Source organism: Puccinia triticina, chromosome 10A, assembly GCF_026914185.1.
Source record: "Puccinia triticina chromosome 10A, complete sequence".
In the NCBI taxonomy this organism is placed as follows: Eukaryota; Fungi; Basidiomycota; class Pucciniomycetes; order Pucciniales; family Pucciniaceae; genus Puccinia; species Puccinia triticina.
Genome location: NC_070567.1, coordinates 81,507 through 104,252, shown reverse-complemented (window position 1 = coordinate 104,252; position 22,746 = coordinate 81,507). Strand labels below are relative to the sequence as shown.

General features: G+C 44.1%; 1 protein-coding gene across 1 annotated transcript; it reads left to right on the top strand.

Annotated features, from left to right (window-relative positions):
• Positions 1–1,987: 1,987 nt before the first annotated feature.
• On the top strand, positions 1,988–8,200 carry PtA15_10A10 (uncharacterized protein; the record flags this gene model as incomplete). The annotated part of the gene is made up of 8 exons (XM_053160253.1): positions 1,988–2,805; positions 2,882–4,175; positions 4,250–4,452; positions 4,521–7,278; positions 7,398–7,551; positions 7,655–7,864; positions 7,941–7,987; positions 8,084–8,200. 8 exons carry the CDS (start codon positions 1,988–1,990, stop codon positions 8,198–8,200), a joined length of 5,601 nt encoding a protein of 1,866 aa, XP_053024146.1.
• Between the last annotated feature and the right edge of the window lie 14,546 nt (positions 8,201–22,746).

The following is a 22,746-nucleotide window of genomic DNA, read 5'->3' as shown; positions in this document are numbered from 1 at the left end:
CAGGTGGCTTACCCCCCTCCGCTCGACTCAAACCCCACCAAAACCAGTCCCACCGACAACACCAGCCGAGTACAGCCCTTCATACATACACGAATCATCCAGTGGCTGGCTTCTTCGGCTGTAGGCGAAGCCCCTCGGAAGGAGCCAGAACGCCCTCCACAACCATCCCATAACAAAAACACTACCTCTGCCCACACACACTTTGCCACTCAAACACGAACAGATATTTGTTTTCCAAGCAGAATGTCTGAAGGAAAAGAGCACAAGCTAACTCATCCTGCTACACCGTGCTGCTCTCTCACCTCTGAAAACAACCATGAGAATCATTGTACAATCAATTTCATAAGATCAGACCATGATCTCTCCCCCAAAATACGTATGTATATTTTTGGGCCAGCACTTCATTAAAGCTCAAGGGCATAATCATAACTCAAGATTCCAGTCTCAAAATTATCACACATTCTTCCTAAAATTATAAACCCATCAAAAAACTGAGATCTTTCTCACAAACAAGCTGCTCAGCTGAATCCAGACCTGCCTGTGTACATATAAGAACACATACAACAGATCCTTCCAGGATCACTGTAAGGAAATCTCAAGAGCCTGGCACCCATCAGCATCAAGAATAATCAAACCAACTATTCATACTATCACAGCTTATTCCTAAACGTATTGGGGTTCCACAGTCACTGCTCACTGAAGATACATACACACATAGCTTGAAATCTAATTGGAGTAAGTAACAACATAAGCTTAAACCAGAGTCTACATACCCTCTCTCTTGCACTGCTGACTGCTTAAAGCACTTTGAATTCTGTGTAGGAGAGCTCCCTCATCTGTTCTCTCAACTTGTAAAATAAATATGTATACAAATGCATTACTACCCATAGGATCATATTCATGCACCAGAAGGAATCATAATGCTTCTCTGTTGTTGTCTTCCTTTACAGAAAAAAAATATGTCAAAACTCTCCTAGACAGCCACTCAACCAAGGAGGACGGGCCAGAAAAATCACCAATCCAAAGAGAAACACTACCTCATTTAAACTTCCAATCCATCCATCTTCCATTCGTGCACCAGCTTTCCAGGTGAGTTTCCTTGATGGACGCAGTTCAACACATGCATACCCACCATATCTGTTATAAATCTGACTAGAATCTCACCCAGAATTTCAACCTATTAGGAATCCCAAATTTGTAGTCCAAAGGAAGCAAGAGGTGCTACTTTGGTACATTCACGAGTTTGAGCTTGAAAGTTTGTGGGGGATGCCCCTGATAGGATGGGCTTAATTGGTGCATCAAACTTGATTACATAAGATATTGGATGACTTCCCGTGGGCTAAAAATTCAGATCTGTCAGGCCAGGTTAAACCTTACTGGCTGGTGAGAACTTGATCTCAATCACTTTTCACCAGCAAGTAAGGTTTAGATCTGTGAAATTTTAGTCTGTACGGGGGGCGTAGATTCTACGGGAAGTCTTCCATTGCTGATTGATCCACCCAATTACCCAGGCGATGCAGGACTCTAAATCAGTGGCTCTCATGAGACTTCATTCAACCATGTGCCAAAGAAAAACTAAACTTACAATCCATCCTCTCTAAAAAAACACTATGTTGACCCAGGAAATATTCAAAATCCATCGTGCAATTTCAAAAGTGACAATGATTATATCTACTTTGGAATCCAGTAACATTGCCTGGAGAAGCAATTCATGGCAGGTACAAGCTGGTACAAGCTCTGAAAATGTATCAAAGACCGTATAGTCTCACTGAGTTTCTTCAGGGCATCACTCAACAATCGGTAAACTTGTGGAGTCTATATTCAAGCGGGATGCGGCAGCAGTCCTGACCCACAATCGGGCCAGTCGTTGGATATTGCATATATGCATGCACATGAACCCGAAGCCCGGACATCGGCCACATATCCAACCCAGCCAACCATCATCGCCAAGTCCATCCAACAGACATATACCGACAAAACTCACCAGATGGCCAAGAAACGAAGAAATTCCTCATCTGGCGGCGAACCGTTCCAGAACGCCGACCTGCCGACCACCAAGCAGAAAAAAATCAAACGGTCTGGGGATCCCATCAACCTCAAGCCGATTAAGGAGCTTCCGAAGGGCAAAGTCCCCAAGGACGAGCGCTCACCGGACAAGAAGAAGAACGTGCCTTCGAAAGATCCGATTCAAAAAAAAATCTTCAAGGACCAAGACCAGCGAAACCCTCAAAAAATCAAAAACAAATCTGCCGATCCCCCGCTACTCCCAACTTCGACTGCAGATGAGATCGATTTTCCTCGTGGTGGCGGAATTCAGCTAACCGCATACGAACAGGCGGAAGCCAAGAGGGATGGTGCACAAGAAGCTGAACAGCACCTCCGTTCACTAGACTCGTCGACTCAACCGAAACCTCACTCGAAAAAACGGACCTTTTCGGAATCAAAAACTACCGACTCGGGCAAAGGCAAAGGCAAGAAGCGTGCGCAGGACGACGAAGCCAGTCATCACCTTGCAGATGCCTATCGAGTCGAGCATCTCAACCACAAGCGGCTCATTCCCGGGATCAAGCTTGCCGGAATGATCATCCAAGTCAGACCGCTCGAACTCATCGTCGCACTCCCAAGTCATCTCATCGGCCACGTCCCGATCACAGAGATATCTCGTCACTATACCCGAAGACTAACTGAACTGGCCGAAGAAGACGACCAATCCGATGAGAGTGGTAGCGATGACGTCCAGGCCGAAAATTCTCTGAAGGGATTGGATGAGATGTTCACCGTCGGGCAATGGATCCGTTGCTCTGTGTTAGTAATGACTCGCATCAATCAAATTAAACCTCTATATCCACAGCATACTGACGTTAACTATGCTCTCATAAAGTATCAAAACCACTACTGAAACTCCTAAAACCCACCTTCGAATGTCGCCAATAGTCCGCTCCGCATTCAAAGTGACCTTAACGATCGATCCCGTGCATATCAACTCCGGAATCGACAAATCTGATTTACAGGGCGGGATAACCCTCACAGGCGCCGTCAAATCAGTTGAAGACCGGGGCTACATCATCGATCTTGGAATTTCAGTCGACCCGAATGTCGACCCCGCCACATCGAAAGTACCCGCAAATCATATCACCGCCTTCGTCTCTTTCATCGACGCCAGCAAGGCTACCGGAAAGGACCACGAGGATCAGCCATCACAACAGTGGGAAGTTGGGCAAATAATTTGGTGCAGAGTCAACAAGCTCTCCGAAAACGGGTCAACTTGCATGGTTTCAGTCAACGCTCAAGATATCTCTCGCTCCGTACTCACCGCGGCTACCAATATCGATTCTATCCTGCCGCTACACATGGTCTCATGTCTTGTTACCTCAGTCATACCTGGCCAAGGCCTCAACGTGACCTTTCTGGGTTTTTTCAAGGGGACCATTCAAGTCCCCCACCTAGAATGTCATTCAACAACCGGACTGGAACTGAGTCAAAGGTTCAAGGTCGGCCAGAAGCTTCGTGCCCGGGTACTATGGGACACGATTCCTTCAAAAAGTCACGTATCACTTGATGGCAATGAGTCGATCCTAGGACCTAAAGTCTTCTGCTTGAGCTTTTTCGAGCATGTGATCAAACTCGATTCCGAGGGACTGCCGCCTCACCTGCACAATGGAGAACGAACGAAATGCGACAAGGTCGATCAGCTGCTCAGATACCCAATCGGCTATATCTTTCAAACTGTGCAGATCTTTCGTGTTGATGAGGAGTGGGGAGTTTATGTGACTTGTATCAACGGCGAAGATGGCCTTGCGATCGAAATCGATCCACCGGTTGCCTTTGCTCACATCGCTGCGATCTCCGATTCGTTTCTGTCTTGTCTCTCAAAAGACAGCGGTCCTTACAAGAATGGTTCGACACACCAGGCTCGAGTCACCGGCGTCTCTCCTGTTGATGGCGTCCTACAGCTCACTCTGAAACCCTCGGTGATCGAGCAACCGTACATGCGCTCCGACGACATTCCGATTGGCGCATTGATCAGTGGCACAGTCAAAAAACTCACTTCCACCAATCTCATCATAAAAATCGAGGGAGGAAATGAAGCGGTTGTTTGGCCCGATCATTACTCTGATGTCAAGCTTCGCCACCCCGAGAAAAAATTCCTCGCAGGGGCTAAAGTCAAAGCTAGGGTTGGTCAACCTTGACTCCTCTCCTGATTTATGATAGTGATTATCGTTCTGATCATCGATGTGCTTTGGATCAGGTTCTTTACACAAACCCGGAAAGAGATCAAGTCGTCTTAACTCTGAGGAAAACACTTTTACGATCCGATGACATCATTACCTCATATGACTTAGATTCAGTCGGTATATGTACCCATGCGATGATAACGAAGGTTGAGGACACATTCATGATTGTTGAATTTTTCGGTCATGTTAAAGGCCTAGTTTCTCGTGCTGAAGCCAAGTGAGTACATCGACTTGAGTTGCTGAAAAGTAAGAGAACTGACACATATTCATTTTACATTTCCACAGTGCAGGATACGTCGAATCAATGAAACCACTCTTCAAGCCCGGTGGTTTGGTCAAAGTCAAGATTATACATGTTGACGTTGAGAAACGTCACATTATGGCGAGTGTCAAGCTTGCAACCTCTGAAGGAGCTAAGAAAGTTTCAACTGTTCTGGAGGTTGGAGATCCGGTCTGCGCCTTTGTCACAGCAATCCACCAAAAGTCTGTCCAATTGGATTTATACCGTTCCGACGCCGAGCTCAGCACTAGCAATCCTCTCAAAGGTCAAATAAATCTACAAATTCTTGCTGCTAAGTACGCCCTCAGCCCTGAAAAGTTGCAAAATCATCTGAAAAAAGGCGATCAGGTAAAAGATTTAGTTGTTAACCAGAAACACGAAGAAAAGAACCTCTTGATAGTCGGGTATAAACGAACGTCAGTAGCTCAAGACCAGATGACCGGAACTATACGATTCATCCATCCAAATAGCCTCGTTTTAGACCTGCGCATGGCAAATCAGTCGTCGTCAACTGGCAAATATGTTGAAGGCTTCCTACCGATCTCATCGCTCGCTGAGCATCGGAATATTCCTGTAGATGTTTTGAAGGCACAAATTTTCGTGGGAGAAGAGATCCAGCCGTTACGCCCGATTCACAAGGATCCTCCGCGAGGCCTGTTGATCGTCGGCTTTGCAAACTCCGAATCTAGCGAATTTTCCTTCACGTCGCCCGAGCCACAGGCGCTTTCGATTTCAGACCGTGTTGTTGGGAGAGTTTCCAAGATCTTGGACAAGAGTATAATATTGAATTTACGGATCGAAGGTACCGAAGGATATGCCAAAGAGCAAGGTATTATTACGCATGGTGCAGTGGCGAAACGTCGCCAGATATCTGAAGAACAGCTGCGATCGGAATTGAAACCCGGTGATTACATCTACGACTTGGTTGTTCGTAAGCAGGCGGAGGGCAGCGACCTTTATTACTTAGCGTTCGCTCCTCCTCAAAAGGCTGTCACGACTATCGACCTATCGGTTGGTGATCCCGTCATCGGCACCGTGGTAGCCATCCACGAGAAAAATGTGATACTTTCTTTGCACAAGGAAGGGTGCGAAGGAGCCGACGCCGCCAACCAAGGAATCATTTCATCGTCGGTGCTGGCCGGCCACTGGAACGTGGGCGTGCAGAATCTCAAGCAGAAAGTCAAAGAAGGCCAGAAGATTCACAAGCTGGTGGTCAAGAAGACGGACGCTGACAAAGGACTTGTGATTGTGGGATTCGCACCAGCTCATCTCTCGATCCCACCTTCAACCAATCAATTGACGATCGGCGAAACTTTGAGAGTACGTGTTAACTGTAGAAATGCCATGGGCCTGGAAGTGACGCCCGTGGAGACCTCATCAGTAGCGGGGAGATTTCTCATTGATTATACCGACACCACCGACGATTACGATGAGCAGTACAAGCATGAAGACGGCTCTGAAGTAACTGCTCGCGTCATACAAATCGATAAGAAATCGCACACAACTTATCTATCCGTTCGGCCCTCTGATCTCAACAAACCGACCGAAGAGCTGCTCGAAAATTCTGTCAAAGACCCACCAATCCGCCGGTCGGGTGATCTCCGCATTAATACAACCATTCGAGGATTTGTACAAAAAACCAGCAACCTCGGCTTGACCCTGCAAGTTGGCACGAACATCCGTGCCGAAGTCCCTGCTCTAGAGTTGTTTGATGAAGAGGTTCCGGACTGGAAGAAAAATTTTCGAAGCGGTCAAGTCGTCACAGGAACAATTATGTCGACCCATCACGGTAAAGTACGAATTAGCCTCCGAAAAAATCCCCGCGCTCCCAAAGGTGTCCTTACCTGGGACAAGCTCCAGGTAGGCCAGATAGTCTCAACCGAAGTCTGCAGCATCAAACTGTACGGCATCTTTCTCCGAATTCCAAAGACTCAGATCAGTGGTTTGTGTCACAAATCTCAAATTTACGACACTCAAGAGCAGTCCGACAACCACAAAAAGGATTGGAGCAAAGTCTATAATGAAGGTATGACATTGAAGGCTTTGATCCTTACACTCGATGTGCCAAACAAAAAGGTTAGGTTCTCCATCAAACCCACAAATGTGAACCCCGAAGGCAACAAGGACGGAGCAGGAGATCAAAGTCCAGAAATTATCGAAATAACAGACCATGACTCGGATGAAGACTCAGATTATGACACCTCACATCCAGAAGGCACGTTACTCCCAACTTCCAACGTGAACCTAGACGGCGGAACAACGCATCCTTCGACTGTTAGCATCGATTTCACTGAATCATGCCTACCGATATCTAGCGGCTTTAGCTGGGACACCAATCGATCCGGCACCAACGATGCAGAAGAGAAAGATGAACTATCAACCGATACCGATGACGCCCCTGAACAGCTTCCAGCCTCAGAATCTCCTACTGCTACAACCAAACAGCAGTCGGTAGATGAGCTTGAACAGTTGATATCAGAGTCTCCCAACTCATCTCGCCTATGGACTCGACTAATTTCTCTTTACATTCAGAAAGTCGACATTCCTCAAGCCCGCGAGACGGCGAGAAGAGCATTAGGGGCAATCCACTATCGCGAGGAAGTCGAGAAATGGAAAGTCTGGATTGCGCTCTTGAAGTTGGAAAATAATTACGGCACTGAGGAGCAGTTTTCTAAAACTTTCAAAGATGCATCCGTATCATACGATACTAAGACCGTATGGCTCAAGGTTGCGGAAATTTATGCTGACAGCGGGAAAACGGAAGTAAGTCGTTCACTTCGACCTATCTCTTCTGATACCGCCCCAGTCATGACCGCATAAGTGGCTGGGTGGAAGAGGTGTGGCTTGAATTACTAACAAACTGATTTTCTCTTGACTAACAGAAAGCAGATGAGATTTACAATCAGGCGCTCAAGAAATTCAGTCACAGCTCTAAAGTTTGGTCCTTATATGGTGGATTTTGCCTAAAAAATGATCGGCCAACTGAGGCTTCAGACTTGCTATCTCGTAGTCTAAAAAGCTTACCTAAGCACAAACGTAAGCGTGTTCAAATTTTCACGTCACTGAAACGATGAGTTCTTCCTTTTGGTTGAATGGTGCGCTCTCATGCAAATCAACCATGGCTTTCGTTCCTTGACAGACCTGAAGACCACGAATAAATTCGCCCAACTAGAATACAAGTTCGGTGATCCAGAGCGAGGCAGAACGCTTTTTGAAGGAATGCTGGATAACTATCCTAAGCGGCTAGACCTCTGGAATGTTTACGTAGACCTCGAAATCAAAGCCGGTACTGCGGCTGCAAATATTCGTTCCGTTTTCCAGCGCATGCTGGCTTTGAAATTAAAACCAAGTGGGTCACACGCATCCTCTTTTCCGAGAATTCTCAATAATTTTATTAACGAGATATTTTCTGTCCGTTCAAACAGAACGAATGAAACCCATCTTCAAGAAATGGCTTTCCTTCGAGCAAACAGTAAGTACAGTCTTACATAAAATTTCCCAGATCTTGGAATTACATCATTTATTTCTGACATGGTTGATTTGATGGTTGATTTGATGGATCGGTTAGCATGGCGATAAGGAGAGTCAAGATCAAGTCGTTCAACATGCTCAAACTTACGTGGCAACATTGATGGCGTCATCTCAGCCAAACAGGCAAATCGAAGGCTCTGATGATGACGAATAGATTCTCTGTGATTTTAGTGATTTCTTATTTCTGGCATACATTAGTTTACATCTGGAAAGAACATACCAATTACACTAGATATAATGTTTTGCATTACACGTTCTAATTCATTTTCAGCCATCTTTTTCATCTCATTATTGGTGCAATCCGGACAGGAAATGTGTGCACACCTGCCAAAGCAACACTGCTGCTCACAATGTAAAGATTAGCTCACATGAATGTGCATCATTTGAACCCTGATCCTGGGCCATGTGTGCCCTTATGTGAACCGCCTCATATTATGCTTGATTTTGGGGATTCGTCCTGCGTGGTTACGGGGGTTGTGTCTGCGATCGCAAAAAATGGGGGAAATATGACAGGCGCTAGCTTAACAAAGCCACTCGAACTGAGGTCCGGGGGACCCGCGCGGAGCGCCCTCCGTGGACCGTAGGAGAGGCTTACTTGCTATGCTGGTAGGAGCAGAATTGATATTGGGTCTTGATTAATCGACTCCCTACTTTTTGACTTCCGCGAAATTCAAGTCCCTCGATCGGAGGCGCGGCAACGCTGTGGCGAAGAGACCCTGCGAGCTTCGCGACAGCGTTCGCGGTCTCCTTGAAAGGAATTTCCAGCGGGAATTCCTTTTGGATTTGCCAACCTATGTGCATCCAACATCAAGGTTGGACACATGATATTCAGACCTGCAAGCGCAGTCGCTTGCAGGATGCCACGAACCAAGCTGTTTGGTAGCGTATTGGCAAATCCAATACATATTGTGTTTTGAATAATGCTTGAATCTTTCCTCAAATTTTCTGGTTTCGTTATGTAGTAACTTTATTTTAAACTTCACACCAAACTGTAAAAGCCAGACCCAACTTTAAACAAAACCTTGAAATTGACTTCCGCCCAGGATGTCTTTGTGTCACGACCCAGCGCTCGGTCGGCCTCTCCCTGCCCGGCCCATACTGGCAGAGGGCAACGGCCGATGGTCATGGCCTGTGGTGGGTGGGGTAAAGAAGCTGCTCTGGTTCTGAAAATGAACTCGGTATTTCTCTAACCCAACTCCTTCACCCCCTACTGGAGGAAATTGGCTCCGGGGGTGGATTTAGCCTTGGGCCTCATCTGACATCTGTCAATGTCAGCCTACGTGATGCCAAGGATATTATCCTTCTAGCTACACGTGGTGCAAAGCAAAAGATTAGAGTTATAAAACTCTAAGACAAGGTTATAAGGGTTAATTCCAACGTAATTGTTGGGAATTATGGCGTAAGAATAAGGCAATTTGGGCCAATTTGGGCCAATTTTGACGTAATAAAATGAATATAATTAATTTTAAGAGGGGCCTGATAAATCAGGGGTGTTTAATTCCTCTAGAATGAAGAACTGGGGCCTGTAAACAGGGGTGTTTCAAATCCCAGAAAGAAATGGCGGAGAATCTCAAGAGAAGGGGCTTAAACTTACTAGTATAAGACCCTAGAGTCACTTGAGGTTCTTCAGGCGTGAAGTTGGGCAGTTGGAGGCGCTCAGAGGAGGTAATCTTGAGGGCAGGGTGGTTACTGGACAGCTTCAGGGCGGAAATTGGGGCTAAAAATCACAAAAGTAGGTATTTTACCTGGCAAATCACAGGCTATTGAGGCTGTTGAAGGCGGGTAAAATTCTAGTAGGTAATGTAAATCTGGGGAATCTCCTTTTGGGCGGAGAGAGGGCCCTTTTTATAGCCTAGGCAGGCCTCCAGGGGCGCCCAGGGGACATGGGGACACTTGTGGGCGCATTCTGAGGCAATTTGGTTGCGCTAGAAGGCGCTGTGGGTCGTGGAACCTTGGGGCTTGGATACAAGGGCTGCCAAGGACCATTTACAGAGGTTCTGCGTGATTTTACACATGCTTTACACGTCATGGGGGCTGGTTTGGGGGTTCTGTGACACTGTGCCACAGAAGGTACTAGAACTGGCTTCTGTGCACTTGTACACGTGCAAGCAGTGCTTCATACATGTTCTGGAGGCGCTTATTAAGTGCTCCAGTTCATTTGACCTCTTCTACATATTTACTACAGTTGTAATCTACGTGTAGTGAGGCTTGGGAGAAGCTGGGGCGCTTTCTAGTGTCTCCTGAGCACGCTACAAGAGTTCTTTTCAGTCTAGAATGTTTTTATATTGAATGACGTGGTAATTACATCTTGTTTGGTGTTTAATTACATGTGTACAAGACATATAACACATGTAATATTGCTATTGGGGCGTATTCTGGCCCATTCTCACTTACTAGTAGCCTAGGCGCGGTGGTTACGGGCCAGTTCATGCAATATGCATATATGTACACCTTGCGCGCGGGCTTGAGCTCTAGGCAACAGAGCACGCGGGCTTGGGTGCGCCACGCAACAAATAAAGCCATCTTTTAAACTATACACAACACCTCAGTTACGTCACTAAAACTGGGTGTAAACATATGTACTTATATATATGTATGCATGCAAGTGCATTCACGCGGGGCGTGATGCACTTGCTTAAACTTTGAAGTTAGTTTACACAAGGAAGGGATAATAATTAAGGGTACGTGTAAGTGAGGTATCCTAGGTTATTTTACCCGTAGAATCAGAATCTTCTATAATATTTTACTTATTGATTACACAAAGCTAAGTAATCAATTATTTACATATGTATTTAATGTTTTTGCGTAGTTTTACATATGTAAGAGTAATAATGTCTCTTTCATATGTAAAACTACTTTTTATATTTTCATTTGTATCTTGTCACGGTGGCTTTGCCATAGTAGCCAGCTGACAGTCAAGATGCACCATGTAGAAAGGATGTCAAAAATATGGAGTTGACCTCGGTCAACAAAACCAGAAAATTTGAGAAATCATCCAAGCTTTATTCAAAACACAATAGTTTGGGTGGAAATTCCTCCCAAGGAAGCCAAGCTTTTTCGGATTGGCTGCATGTACCTCACAAAACAGTAGGCAAATCCCTAACTTGACACAAGTCCCCCCTGGTGGGAGGCTCGCTGTGGCTGGCCGCGAAGCGGCCCCTCCCGCAGGGAGGGCCTTGTGCACAAAGTCAAAATTTTGGCTGAGAAAGAAATCATGAATGGCTGGAGGAAAAATACTTAGCATCACCCAGCCTCCCCCTCAGCTCCTGTGGACCTGCCCCAGAGCCAAATTACACTTCTCAATCTCAGCTTTCAAATGGCGCTGGTCTCATCTCCTCAATCCTTATCATTTTTTCTGTACTAATGTTTTAAAAATAAAAAAACACAAAGAAATGTAAACCAAGGAATTACAACCATCATGCCTTGTGGATATTGGATTCACAAGCCTGCAGATATCTGCAGATCCTACACCTGTAGCCACCCAATTGTTGCAGATAGGATATTCAATTGTGCATATTATCAGAAAATCCAAAATTGGATCTTCAGTGCAATGGAATATCCTCCAGGATTCCTTTGACCTCCAAAACGGATTCCTTCAATCAGTTTTGGAGTTTATGCCTCAAAAACTTGGGGGAGGGTGCCCATCAGCACTTCCAAGAAAACTGTCTATTCAGTTTTTCTTGTACATATTTTGGTGAATTTTAAATTGTGTTTTTGTGTTTTTAGGATTGAAAATCCTTCCTTTGTCTGCCAGCCTGCAGACATTATTCATAAGCCTCTCCTACGGAGAGCCCTCTGGGCGGGGTCCCCCGGACCCTCCGTTCAAGAGGCTTAGTTAAGCTAGGGCAAATCCCATTTGGCTGGGTAAATGTTCAAAATTTTCAACTCTTCATATCCTGACTCAGCTATAGGCTATCAAGGTTCTGAGTAGACAGTTTTGTCCGCCTACATCAGCACTTGCACCTGCCACCTTCCTGAGGTTGGATCCCTTCAAAAACTCTCTTGACGCCCAAATGAAACAAAAAGGAGTTCATGGGTTTTGGGAGGGCATTGTTCAAACAGGCCTTGGTCAAAGCCATACTTTTGACGCCTGTCAAAACTTAGAAGCTTGTACATTTTTTTAAAAAATTGAGTTCAAGTGTTAGAGATAAAAGAAAGATACCAGCATCTTCACCTGACTTGGCCCCAAATGACCAGTCCTTGTGTAGCTTCAACAGAGGGACAAGCAGAAAAGGCTGAAAACAGAAATCTGCTGCCTACCTTTTTGCAAGGTAGGGTGTAAGTCCCTCCTTCAGAGGGTAGCTTTGCAATAGCGCTCCTGCGCCTTCAATTGAGGGAGTTAGCTAAGTTCGCGGCTTCCAACTCCCAAAAGGCGCAATGCACATATGTTGGGAGAACAGCTTCTTGATTTTACTCCCAGGTTGTGTGGACCAAAAATTGACCCCAGCGCATTTTGGGAGTCAGAAGTCAAATTTATAAATATTGTTTGGGAGTTGGAAATTTAATTTTTTCAAAAATGCCAAATATACGGTTGGTGATTTATATAGGCAAGCGTGGTAGAATTTCCACTCGGGGATAGTGCGGGTGGGAATGCACAGAGCGGCTCAGGCAGAGTGCATTCCCGTGACATAAGCACTGAGGATGATGTCAGGAAAGCATGCTAGGAAAGCTTACGGAAAGTCACGCGCGGACCAGAATGCACAGATTGCGGATTGCGGATTTTGGATTGGGTAGTTGGATCAGAGTGGAAAAGATAGGGCTGGACTGCGGCGGATCACACACGTGGACTGGTAGCAGCAGCGCGTCAGCAGGTGAGCCACAACAGCCAAAGCGGGTTCCACCAGCGGGTGGAACCGGGGTGGAGGCGGTGACAAGAGACCGACTGGCGGGGGCTAGACAGAGGACGGTGGGAGATCAAGTGTTGGAGAGGAGAGGAGTCTGGGAAAGTGACGTGCGGAGCTGGAGGACTAGTGCGGGAAAATGTCAGACGTGCGGGATTGGGTGGGAATGGCAATGTGCGTGGAGGGAAGGACGGGAAAAGGGGGCTCACAGATTTTTCTCTTCTTTTCCTTATCCTATTATCATATCATCTTACGGACTACTCATTATTGTGCTTACACTTACGGACGTACTAGAGTTAAGGAGATATCCGTGACCTTAGCTTTACTGTAAAAGTTACTTGCAGATTCTGTGCTTACGGAGTGCGGAGCTTTATTCACTTGCGTATTATTACGCTATAGATCAGGCTCAGAGAGGAGCGCTGAAGGCTAGCGGATAGTAGCAGTGCGGAGCCAAGTTACCAACAATCACACAGCCCAGACACTAATATTCTTGAAGGAGGCGGTCAGTGGACATTTCCACCAACTAACCAGCCTTCATTCTCACAACGGACTTGGTTAAAATACTCCAAAAAATGTGCAGAGGACCAGAGGACAATCAAAAGCCTTTCTATTGATTTGTCAAAAAAAAAAAAATAGAAAATGTTGATTCCTTCACCCGCAGTGCGCGAAGTGTTTGAAAATTTGTGCACTGCACATTGCATGAAGGTTTTTCCGCAGTGCACAAAGTAAGTCCGTATATATATATATATATAGGGACTTGGAAAAACAACCCCTGTTTTTTATTTTGGGAAAACAACTCCCATATGTTGCTGGGACCAAATTGTGACTGGGTCTGGACGTTGACCTAGCCCCTTTTTTGGGTGACGTCGCTTTTTGGGAGTCATTTTCCTAAAACCGTTTTTTTGGGGAGTTGTTGCGACTAATTAGTTATATTTTTTTATTATCTGCCCCACCCATAATTTTTTTTCCCATGCACTACATGCATAAAAATTTGATATCAAAGAGAATTGTGCATAAATTTATAGCAATACCATGCCATCCAAACATGAGATATGAGGGGTGCACATTTTATGATCTGCCATATTCATAACTTTTGTTTATCACACACCACATGCATAAAAATTTCAGATCACGGCATAAAATGAAACCCCTGAAAATTTCAGCAATATTGTGCCATCAGAACATGAGATATGAGGGGTGCACAGACAGAGTAGGAAAATGACTGCTACCCGTACAACTTTTTTCTTACAAACCCAAACAGTCTGAAACTTCCAGGAATTAATGGTTTAACATTAAGCGGACTGAAGGGTGCTTGCTAAAAAAAGATTTGGGCAGCATTTTGGCCCCCCAGTACCATTTAATGAAACTACAGGTACATACTGCCCTGGATTGCTTGGCTCTTTAAGCAATTGGCGCCAAGCAAGAGCCAAGTGATGCCTTCAACCATCTACAGCGCTCCTCCTTTTATACTTTTGCCTCAAAACTCACTGCAACGCGCCTACTGTAAACTTTTCCTTTTCCGCTCATATTGTCCATATTTCCAAAGAACCAATGAGAGCTCCTTTTCATTGCCTTTTCCATATCTGTTGTGTCCTCTAAATCATCTGCCTTTGGGCACTGATTAGTTAATGTTACTATGCGCAGATCCCATATCACGAGTACTTCTCCTCAAATTATCTTTACCCGGGCTCTATTAATGTCTACTTGCCTTAAAAAACTAGGGTCAAGGCACCCCCTATCTCCTGCCCAATTGGGGAACTGTAGAGTTTTCCGCGGATAGGATATTCATCCGCACCTCATTCACCCATCCTCGCCCTTTTGCAAAGGCTGCCACCACTCTCTTCACCAGGGCTGGTATATTTCTGGGCCCATAGCCTGCAATAAGAAGGCACAAAAATAACTAACCACGGCGCTATAAGAAGGGCTACACCTTGGTACAAGATTTGACAGGTCCGGCAGATCCCAATGGTGCACGATTGCGTTGACCAGCTGCTTACCTGAAAATGGACAGTGCTCCTGTTGAATAAGTCTTGGGATTCTGCGTCTATCTGCGTCTAGGAGGAAAAGGCAATGAAAGATAACCGCTGCCTAACGCTGGCCATTTTTGGAATTCAACAGATCGGCCCCTGCCTGGCCAAAATTTTGGGACTTACATCAGTACACCTTCATGAAAACCAACATCCCGGCATATTCAGCCAAATTGGGGAAGAATGCTTGTGCAAGTCGCGCTTGGGAGTGTGGTGCAATCTGCCCAGTTGTTTTGTGACATTGACATATGGAGCACAGGGCAGCAGAGCCGCCCTTGAACCCTAGTATTTCAATTATGCATATTATCTGTGATATCAAATTATTAGCAATATTGTGTCATCATAACATGAGATATAAGGGGGGTGTAGTTGGCTCAGTAGGAAATTATTGCTAACTATATAACTTTTTTATTACACAACCAAACAGTCTAAAAAGTTCAAGGATATTTATATGTTGTATATAATCTGTGCCATGAAAATTATAGAAATATCATGTCATCATAAAATTACATATGAGGGCTGCACATTAGCCATCATGCATTACCAACTTAAAACCTAATGTAGACCCGGTGTGGAACTACTCTGAGGGAAGAATAGAGCTTGAGAGGGATTTGGTGCTTGAAGGGCTGCCTCTCAGGGGAACAAGAAAAAGAATATAAGAGTATGGACTCTTAAGGAAAGTTGTGGCTATGGAGATTCTTGAGGTATGTCTAAGGGTTTACTTTCTACTAATCTAATAGCAAGGTAAAGGTAATGTAAAGTCTGTCCAACCTGATCTATTTGGCATAGACTTATCAAGCTTGTCCACTCTGATTTAATGGCATAAGCTAGGCTAGTGAATGGTGACCAGTGATCTGGATTGCTGGGACAGGATCTGATGGGGAACAAAAGGTAGGGCCAAAGAGGGCAGACTATATACAAAATATTATGGGGCTGAGTTGTGGTTGGAAGAAAAGATGAACAGTGAAAATTCTCAATCAAGGGGCTGAGGCTGAAACTGCTATGGGGATGGAGAGTTCTGGAATGAGGCTGAAATGTGGAGAGACAATGAAACATCAGAAGAAAGGGATTACATGTCATATGAGTGGCTGAAAAGGGAAGGGCTGAAACCAAAGGGGACAAGGGTTAAGCAAGATGGGATCTCCATGGTTATTACATGTGTGGCTAATTCCAAATTGGGGTTGTTATACTGGATTGGGAAGGGAGGAAAAGATGATGAATATCCAGGGTCTTTCCTAATAGTCTGGCTCTGTCTGATGGGTGACTTTCTCCCACTTGTGCCAAGCTGGGTGCTTGAGGATTATTGAGTTGGTTAAGGTGGGTATCCAGAATGTGGGGAAAAAGGGTGAAGAGAGAATGGGGGGCCTGTTGATGGGTATGAGTTGTCCTGGCCATGATCCTTAAGGGAGGTGGGTGCTTGAGTATTCCAGAGAGGGTTATATTGAGGGAAAAAGACTTTGATTTTGGTGCCATATTCAGGATTGGCTTACCACATCCACCCCCAACTTTGATGATGTCCCCATCATCCAAGCCAAAGAAAAAGCCAAACTGGATATGGGAGGAAAAATAAAGGAAGAAGAGGAAAAAAGGGAATATGTAGCAGAAAAATGGAGCCAAAAGATAAAGCAGAAAAAGCCAACAAAGTGAGGGGAAATTGTTTTTGAGATAAGGAATTGTTTAATTAATTTTATTAATGTTTTTATGATTTTTGAGTGACTTATCTATAAATTTTCCTATTTATCTATGTATGTTTTTAGTAGTTTAATGGTTTTCTGATATTTTTTTTTTGCTATATTTATGTGATTTTGTTCACCCCCAACTTGGGTGAATTATGCTGGGTTTTTGCACTTGTTGGCATGGAATCCATGAACCTCTTCAACGGCGCTAAATGCCTTGAGGGCTTTATGTGGAATATAGGTTGTGGTGGTCTTGAATCGCAAAACTGAACAAAAGTCTGGGCGTGCACTTCGATGGAAGCAGGAAAACTTTACAGTTCTGTGAGCGCGAAATTCCACGCAACCACTCGGTGAATCGATGTCAAAAGGAAGATAGAGTGGAGATGATCGCCAAGGCGGCCGCGATGCCTGTCTTGAATGCTAATGCTAAAAAAATAAGAGTTTTGTGTGTTTTTATTTGAGCCAATAATATGTTTGTAATGATGAGTGCCGATGGGTTGTAGTGAGTTTTGAAAGCCAAGCAACTTTCACCGGGTAGCAAGCTGATATGTATCACAAGAATTGCTACCGATGCAAGTTTAACATCTGAAAGGCCGACTCGAGGGCCTCAATCCGGGATGTAAGAGCTTGCTGAAGTATAGTAAGCTTCACCAGGGTCCTGTGGCCTAGGCGAACCAACGTACTGAGGGTCTGGGAAGCTGCAAAGTATCTCTAAAAGGGAGTGCCTTGAGCCCGGCATTCCCCTGTTCTTCGTGATTTTGTGTTCTATTGCTGCTTCTTTCTTTTTCTTTAATTATCCGTTCTGAAGTTTTAATTATCCGTTTCGAAGTTTTATGACATCAACACCAGTCATCGAGACAATGATAGCTGTTCCTGTTGGTTCGCGAAGACAACCACTTTCTTGCTCTTTCGGTAAGGTTGCAAAGTCGCCCGATTCCTGTTCGCCCTTTTCTAGCCTGTTTTATGACGCCGCGCCATTCATTAACCCGCTGTCCACTGTCCATCGAATCCAAACACCCGCGCCGCCTCCTGTCAACAACTTCCGCACGGAGAAGTCCAAACGATCCGTTTCCAAACGTTGCCAAAGCAAACCAGTCGGCCTCGCGCCATCGGATCTTGTGCTTCTATTTCCCTTCAGTACTTTCTTCTTTATTTCATATATGAAAGTTCCTAGAGTTTGACTAAAACCAAGGTAAGACATGACCTTCAACTTTTAGCAAGGATCCAGATGTACTTTAGGTTAATTTTGCTGATTTTTGAAAGGGGAGTTGAGAAAAACCAAGCTAGAGGGGGTTTATGCTGAATACTGGTTGACTTGATTATTTGCTTTAGGACTTTCAGAGAAAATTGGGCTCCAGGATCCTTTTGACTTGTGTAAGGAGGTTTGAAGAGTGGAAAATCAAGATGATAGGGGATAAATTGGTGAGTAGGAGGATAATGGGATTCATTTTGATTGTTTGTTAGAGAGGCTGATTCTAATTTTCTTTTTGTGGTTTTACCAAGGTCTTTGTGAAAAATAAGTCCCCCCAAACTACTAATTAATGGATGCAGTATATGAATAGAGGTGAGTGAGGGAGTTTTGAATGAAGTTTTCATAAGGAATTAAGTTTAAAAAAATGAAAAAAGGTATCTGAATGTTGAACTGACTCCCCACTTCTACTTTTATTTTTATTTTTATTTTTTAAGAACAGCAGGCCTATACTCTTGAGAAAAAGGGCTTCACATGTGAAGAAGCAAACCTTCTTTTTAAACTTGTTCCATCCAGTTCTTCCAGGTTGTATGAGCCTCCTTTTTTCTGCTTGGTAATTCTATATGGACCATTCCATTTATTTTCAAATAATTTATCATGTTGAGAGTCAAGAATTTTATTATAAAGAAGGACAAGTTGGCCAAATCCAAGAGGTTTTCTGAGGTTTTTCTTCTGATTCTGACTTTCCAAAGATTTGGATCTGGACTCCTTTAATTTTTTGTAAGCTTCCTGTAAAATTTCCTCTTTTCTTTCCAGTTGGAGGACCCTTGCTAATAATAACTCTTCTTTTGTTTTGATATCTTCCCAGTTGGTTCCAAGATATGTTTCTAATTCCAAGTCCACAGGTAAAATAGAAGGTTGTCCAAAGAGTAATTCATAAGGGGAGTATCCAGTTGTCCTTTTGGTTGAGATTCTATCAGCAAACAAGACCAGAGGGAGGTAATGTCTCCACTTCTTTCCATCTGTTGCACACAGCTTGACCAGAGTATCCTTAAGATAATTGGTGGCTCCTTGGGGTAATCTGGTGAGTTGAAAAATTCCAAGGGGGTTTTCAAAAGTAGTTAAAGGTCTTGATTCCATGGCTAACTCCCTCTCATCATATCCTCCCATTATATCACCCAGGCCATAGCAGGCCCTTCCAGTGAAAGATTCAATGAGTTCTTCAGGATTTGGTGGGATTCCAGAGTCTTTGATGGTAACCTTGTTAAGTCTTTGTAAGTCATGAACAACTCTGAGTTTTCCATCATGCTTTTTGACACAGAAGACTGGGGAGGAGTAACTGGAGCAGGATTGTTCATAGAGGCCAGTTTTAACTCTTTCTCTTACTAATTCCACAAATTGGTCCTTAATTGCTGCAGGGATGGGGATTGGTTTTTGTTGCCAGGGTTCATGTTTGATGACTGGGATTCTGTAGGGTTGCCCATAGGTGTGTTTGAGTAGGTCTCTTCCTTTAGCACAAAAGTCAAGTCCTAAATAATTACTTTGGGTGGTTGCTGAATGGGTTGGGAAATCTTTCTCCCATTTCTGATGTTCTGGATGAGCTATGGGAACCAAGTAAGTCTTACCTGCTTTCATAATTGAAAGACTTTCTGATCCTTCCCTGTTGAATCTGATGGTTGCTGATACATCTTTGAGCCAAGGTGTTCCTAAAATTGGCTGGATATCTGCTTCTGAAACATAAAAGTGAGTGTTCATTGACATATTACCTATTTTGATGGTGACTCCTTCTGCAATTCCAAGGATTTCACTCTTATGGCCTCCAATACCTTTTAAGTTCATGTTCCTTTGGGTGACTATTAATCCCATTCTTGCTGCAAGATTCCTGGGAAGTAAGTTGACTTGTGATCCATTATCCAAGAGGGCCTGAAAGTTTTTTCCATTTATAGTGGCATCTACATATCCAAGAGGGCAAGCATAGTGGGGTGATTCTGGCTCCAGTTCTTCTTCTTGTTCCTGGTCTTCTTCTACATCTCCAGAGTTGGTTGTTTTGGAAGGGGGTTCCAGAGGTATCCTTCTAGGGTTGATCTTCTTCTTCAAAACATCCACAGCTCCAGGGGAAATGGCCAGAAGTTCAGCATAGGATAATTCTAATCTGCCATAAGTGAGCATCCTGCTAACTACCCTTTCTTCTGCCTCAGGGTATTCCTTAGCTAATGGTTTCTCTACATAGGTCTTCCTAGTTGGTTTTTCCTTGGGAGTTTGGGAGTCTTCAGGGGTTTGGATCTGGACTTTCTTGGCTGGGGATTTTCCTTGAGGGGTTGGAAGAGTGGGAAGGGGAATGGGGTCCTTTTTGGCATATTCCAGAGGTTGGTCCATGTCCATGTGGTCTTCCTTTTCCTTTCTGACCTTCTTGTTGGTAACTACCTCTTCTGGGTATTCCATACCACTTCTAGTCCTTTTTCCAATGTCACAGTCATAGGTGGATAGGTCTTCAGTTGGGTCTATTTCTTCCAGTTGTCCAAAGGAGGCTTGAGGTTCAGTAGAGTTGCCAGTTTTGAGGGTTCCAGCAGGTAAGTTTAGTATTCCAGGTTGTTTCTGTTCCTGGTGGTATTGGTCTACAGCAAACTTGTAAGCTTTGTTCCTTTCCCAGGGGACTATATTTCCATCAGGCAGTCTTACATTATTACCTTCTTTCTTGAATTTTCAATTCAGTTCATCCAGATTGGCCAGGTTGCACCTAGAAAAGGAGTGGCCCATTTGGTGGCAGTAATTGCACTTGATAGTTGTCCAGTCCTTATCCTGCTGGGCTGGTTTGTATGGTACATGACTTTTCATGAAGAAGGGGGAAGGTTTCTGGGTATGCCAGCTGGATAGGGTTTTAGTGAGTTCCTCAACTTCTTTTTCCTGTGTTTTGTATTTGGGAGAAGCATTGTTAGTAGTAGGATTGACATAGTCAATGCCTTTCCAAACCTTTCTCCTAGACATTACTGATTTCTGATGGACTTCTTTATGGATATATGAGAGCAGAACTTCCGTTTCAGGCAGAATGTCACCACCATCCTTGGAGGTAAGCATCATATTGTTTCTGACCAGCTCCTTTGTGACAGCTTGCTCTATTTCCTCACTAAGGGCTTCTAGCAGGTTATCTCTGAATTCCTCAATACTGGAACTGTATCCCATTCTTACCAGGTAGTTAGTGATTGCTGCAAACTTGGTCCTAAAAATTTTAAAGTGTTCAGTAGTACTAATACCCCCTCCCTTAATGGCAGAGTGTACTAGGTCCTTAAGATCATGTCTGGTATATCTGACTAAAGGAAGTGAAGATCCAAACCTGTTGAGTAACTCCTTTTTTAGCAATTCCCAGTCTTGATCCTCATAGCCAGTCATTTCTTCAACTTCATCCTTCAGATCCATGCCTTTGATAAAAGGAGAAATTTGGGTGACTAGGTCTAAGTGAGTAGCTCCATCAGTTCTTCCAGCTGCTTCATATCTTCTGATAAATTTTTCTATGGGCATGTTGGATCCATCAAAGCAAAGATCCTTATCCAGTGGTTTAATTTTGATTGCTCTGTGATTTCCCCCGGAGTACCTTGGCATAGCAGGTTCTCCTTCCAGGTAATGTGTAGTAGTAGGTATAGCTGATCTAGGATAGGATGGTTGATTTATGGGAGCTGATTCTGAGTGTCTGGGAATAAAATTTTCAGGAAGAAGATCCAAAGCAGGGCTTCCAGTGGTAGAGGGACTTCCATTTCTCATAGGTCCAGGGTTTGCAGGTATGTTGTTTCCTCCAAAGTGTGTGGGATTAGGCTGATTGAAAAATCCTCCAGTATGGGCTTCAGGTTGTTGAGTTTGTCCAAGGTTGGGTTGTCCTCTAGGTTCCATTGTATTTGCTCCAAATTTTTTAGGTAAGTTGTTTCCTCCAAAGTGGGTGGGGTTGGGCTGATTGAAGACTCCTCCAGTATTGGATTCCAAGTCAGGTCCAGGTTGTTGAGTTTTTGGTCTAAATGGAGGGATGACCATTTCTTCCAGGGTCTTGATGATTAATCCAGTGTGGGAGTTACTTCTGGCAGGTCTAGACATGGTTAAGGGTTGATTGTTAAGTGAGTGGATAGAAGGAGTTGAGGAGTTGTTCTGTAAGCTGATGATATGGTTGTTAAAAGTAGATAGCCTAAAGGATTGTTCTGAAGAAGTTGATGAAGGTATTTTGTTGAAAGTGGTAGGTTTATAAGGTGTTAAAAGTATGTAGTTTAAGGTAAGTAATTTGTTAAGTATAAAGTTTTTATGATTTCACTAGCTAATCCTGTAACTGTATTAGACTAGGAAATAAAAGTAAGGACTGAAAACTAAAGATCTTCAGGCCACTGTTGGGACACCACTTGTGGAACTACTCTGAGGGAAGGATAGAGCTTGAGAGGGATTTGGTGCTTGAAGGGCTGCCTCTCAGGGGAACAAGAAAAAGAATATAAGAGTATGGACTCTTAAGGAAAGGTGTGGCTATGGAGATTCTTAAGGTATGTCTAAGGGTTTACTTTCTACTAATCTAATGGCAAGTTAAAGGTAATGTAAAGTCTGTCCAACCTGATATATTTGGCATAGACTTATCAAGCTTGTCCACTCTGATTTAATGGCATAAGCTAGGCTAGTGAATGGTGACCAGTGATCTGGATTGCTGGGACAGGATCTGATGGGGAACAAAAGGTAGGGCCAAAGAGGGCAGACTATATACAAAATATTATGGGGCTGAGTTGTGGTTGGAAGAAAAGATGAAACAGTGAAAATTCTCAATCAAGGGGCTGAGGCTGAAACTGCTATGGGGATGGAGAGTTCTGGAATGAGGCTGAAATGTGGAAGCAAGATGGGATCTCCATGGTTATTACATGTGTGGCTAATACCAAATTGGGGTTGTTATACTGGATTGGGAAGGGAGGAAAAGATGATGAATATCCAGGGTCTTTCCTAATAGTCTG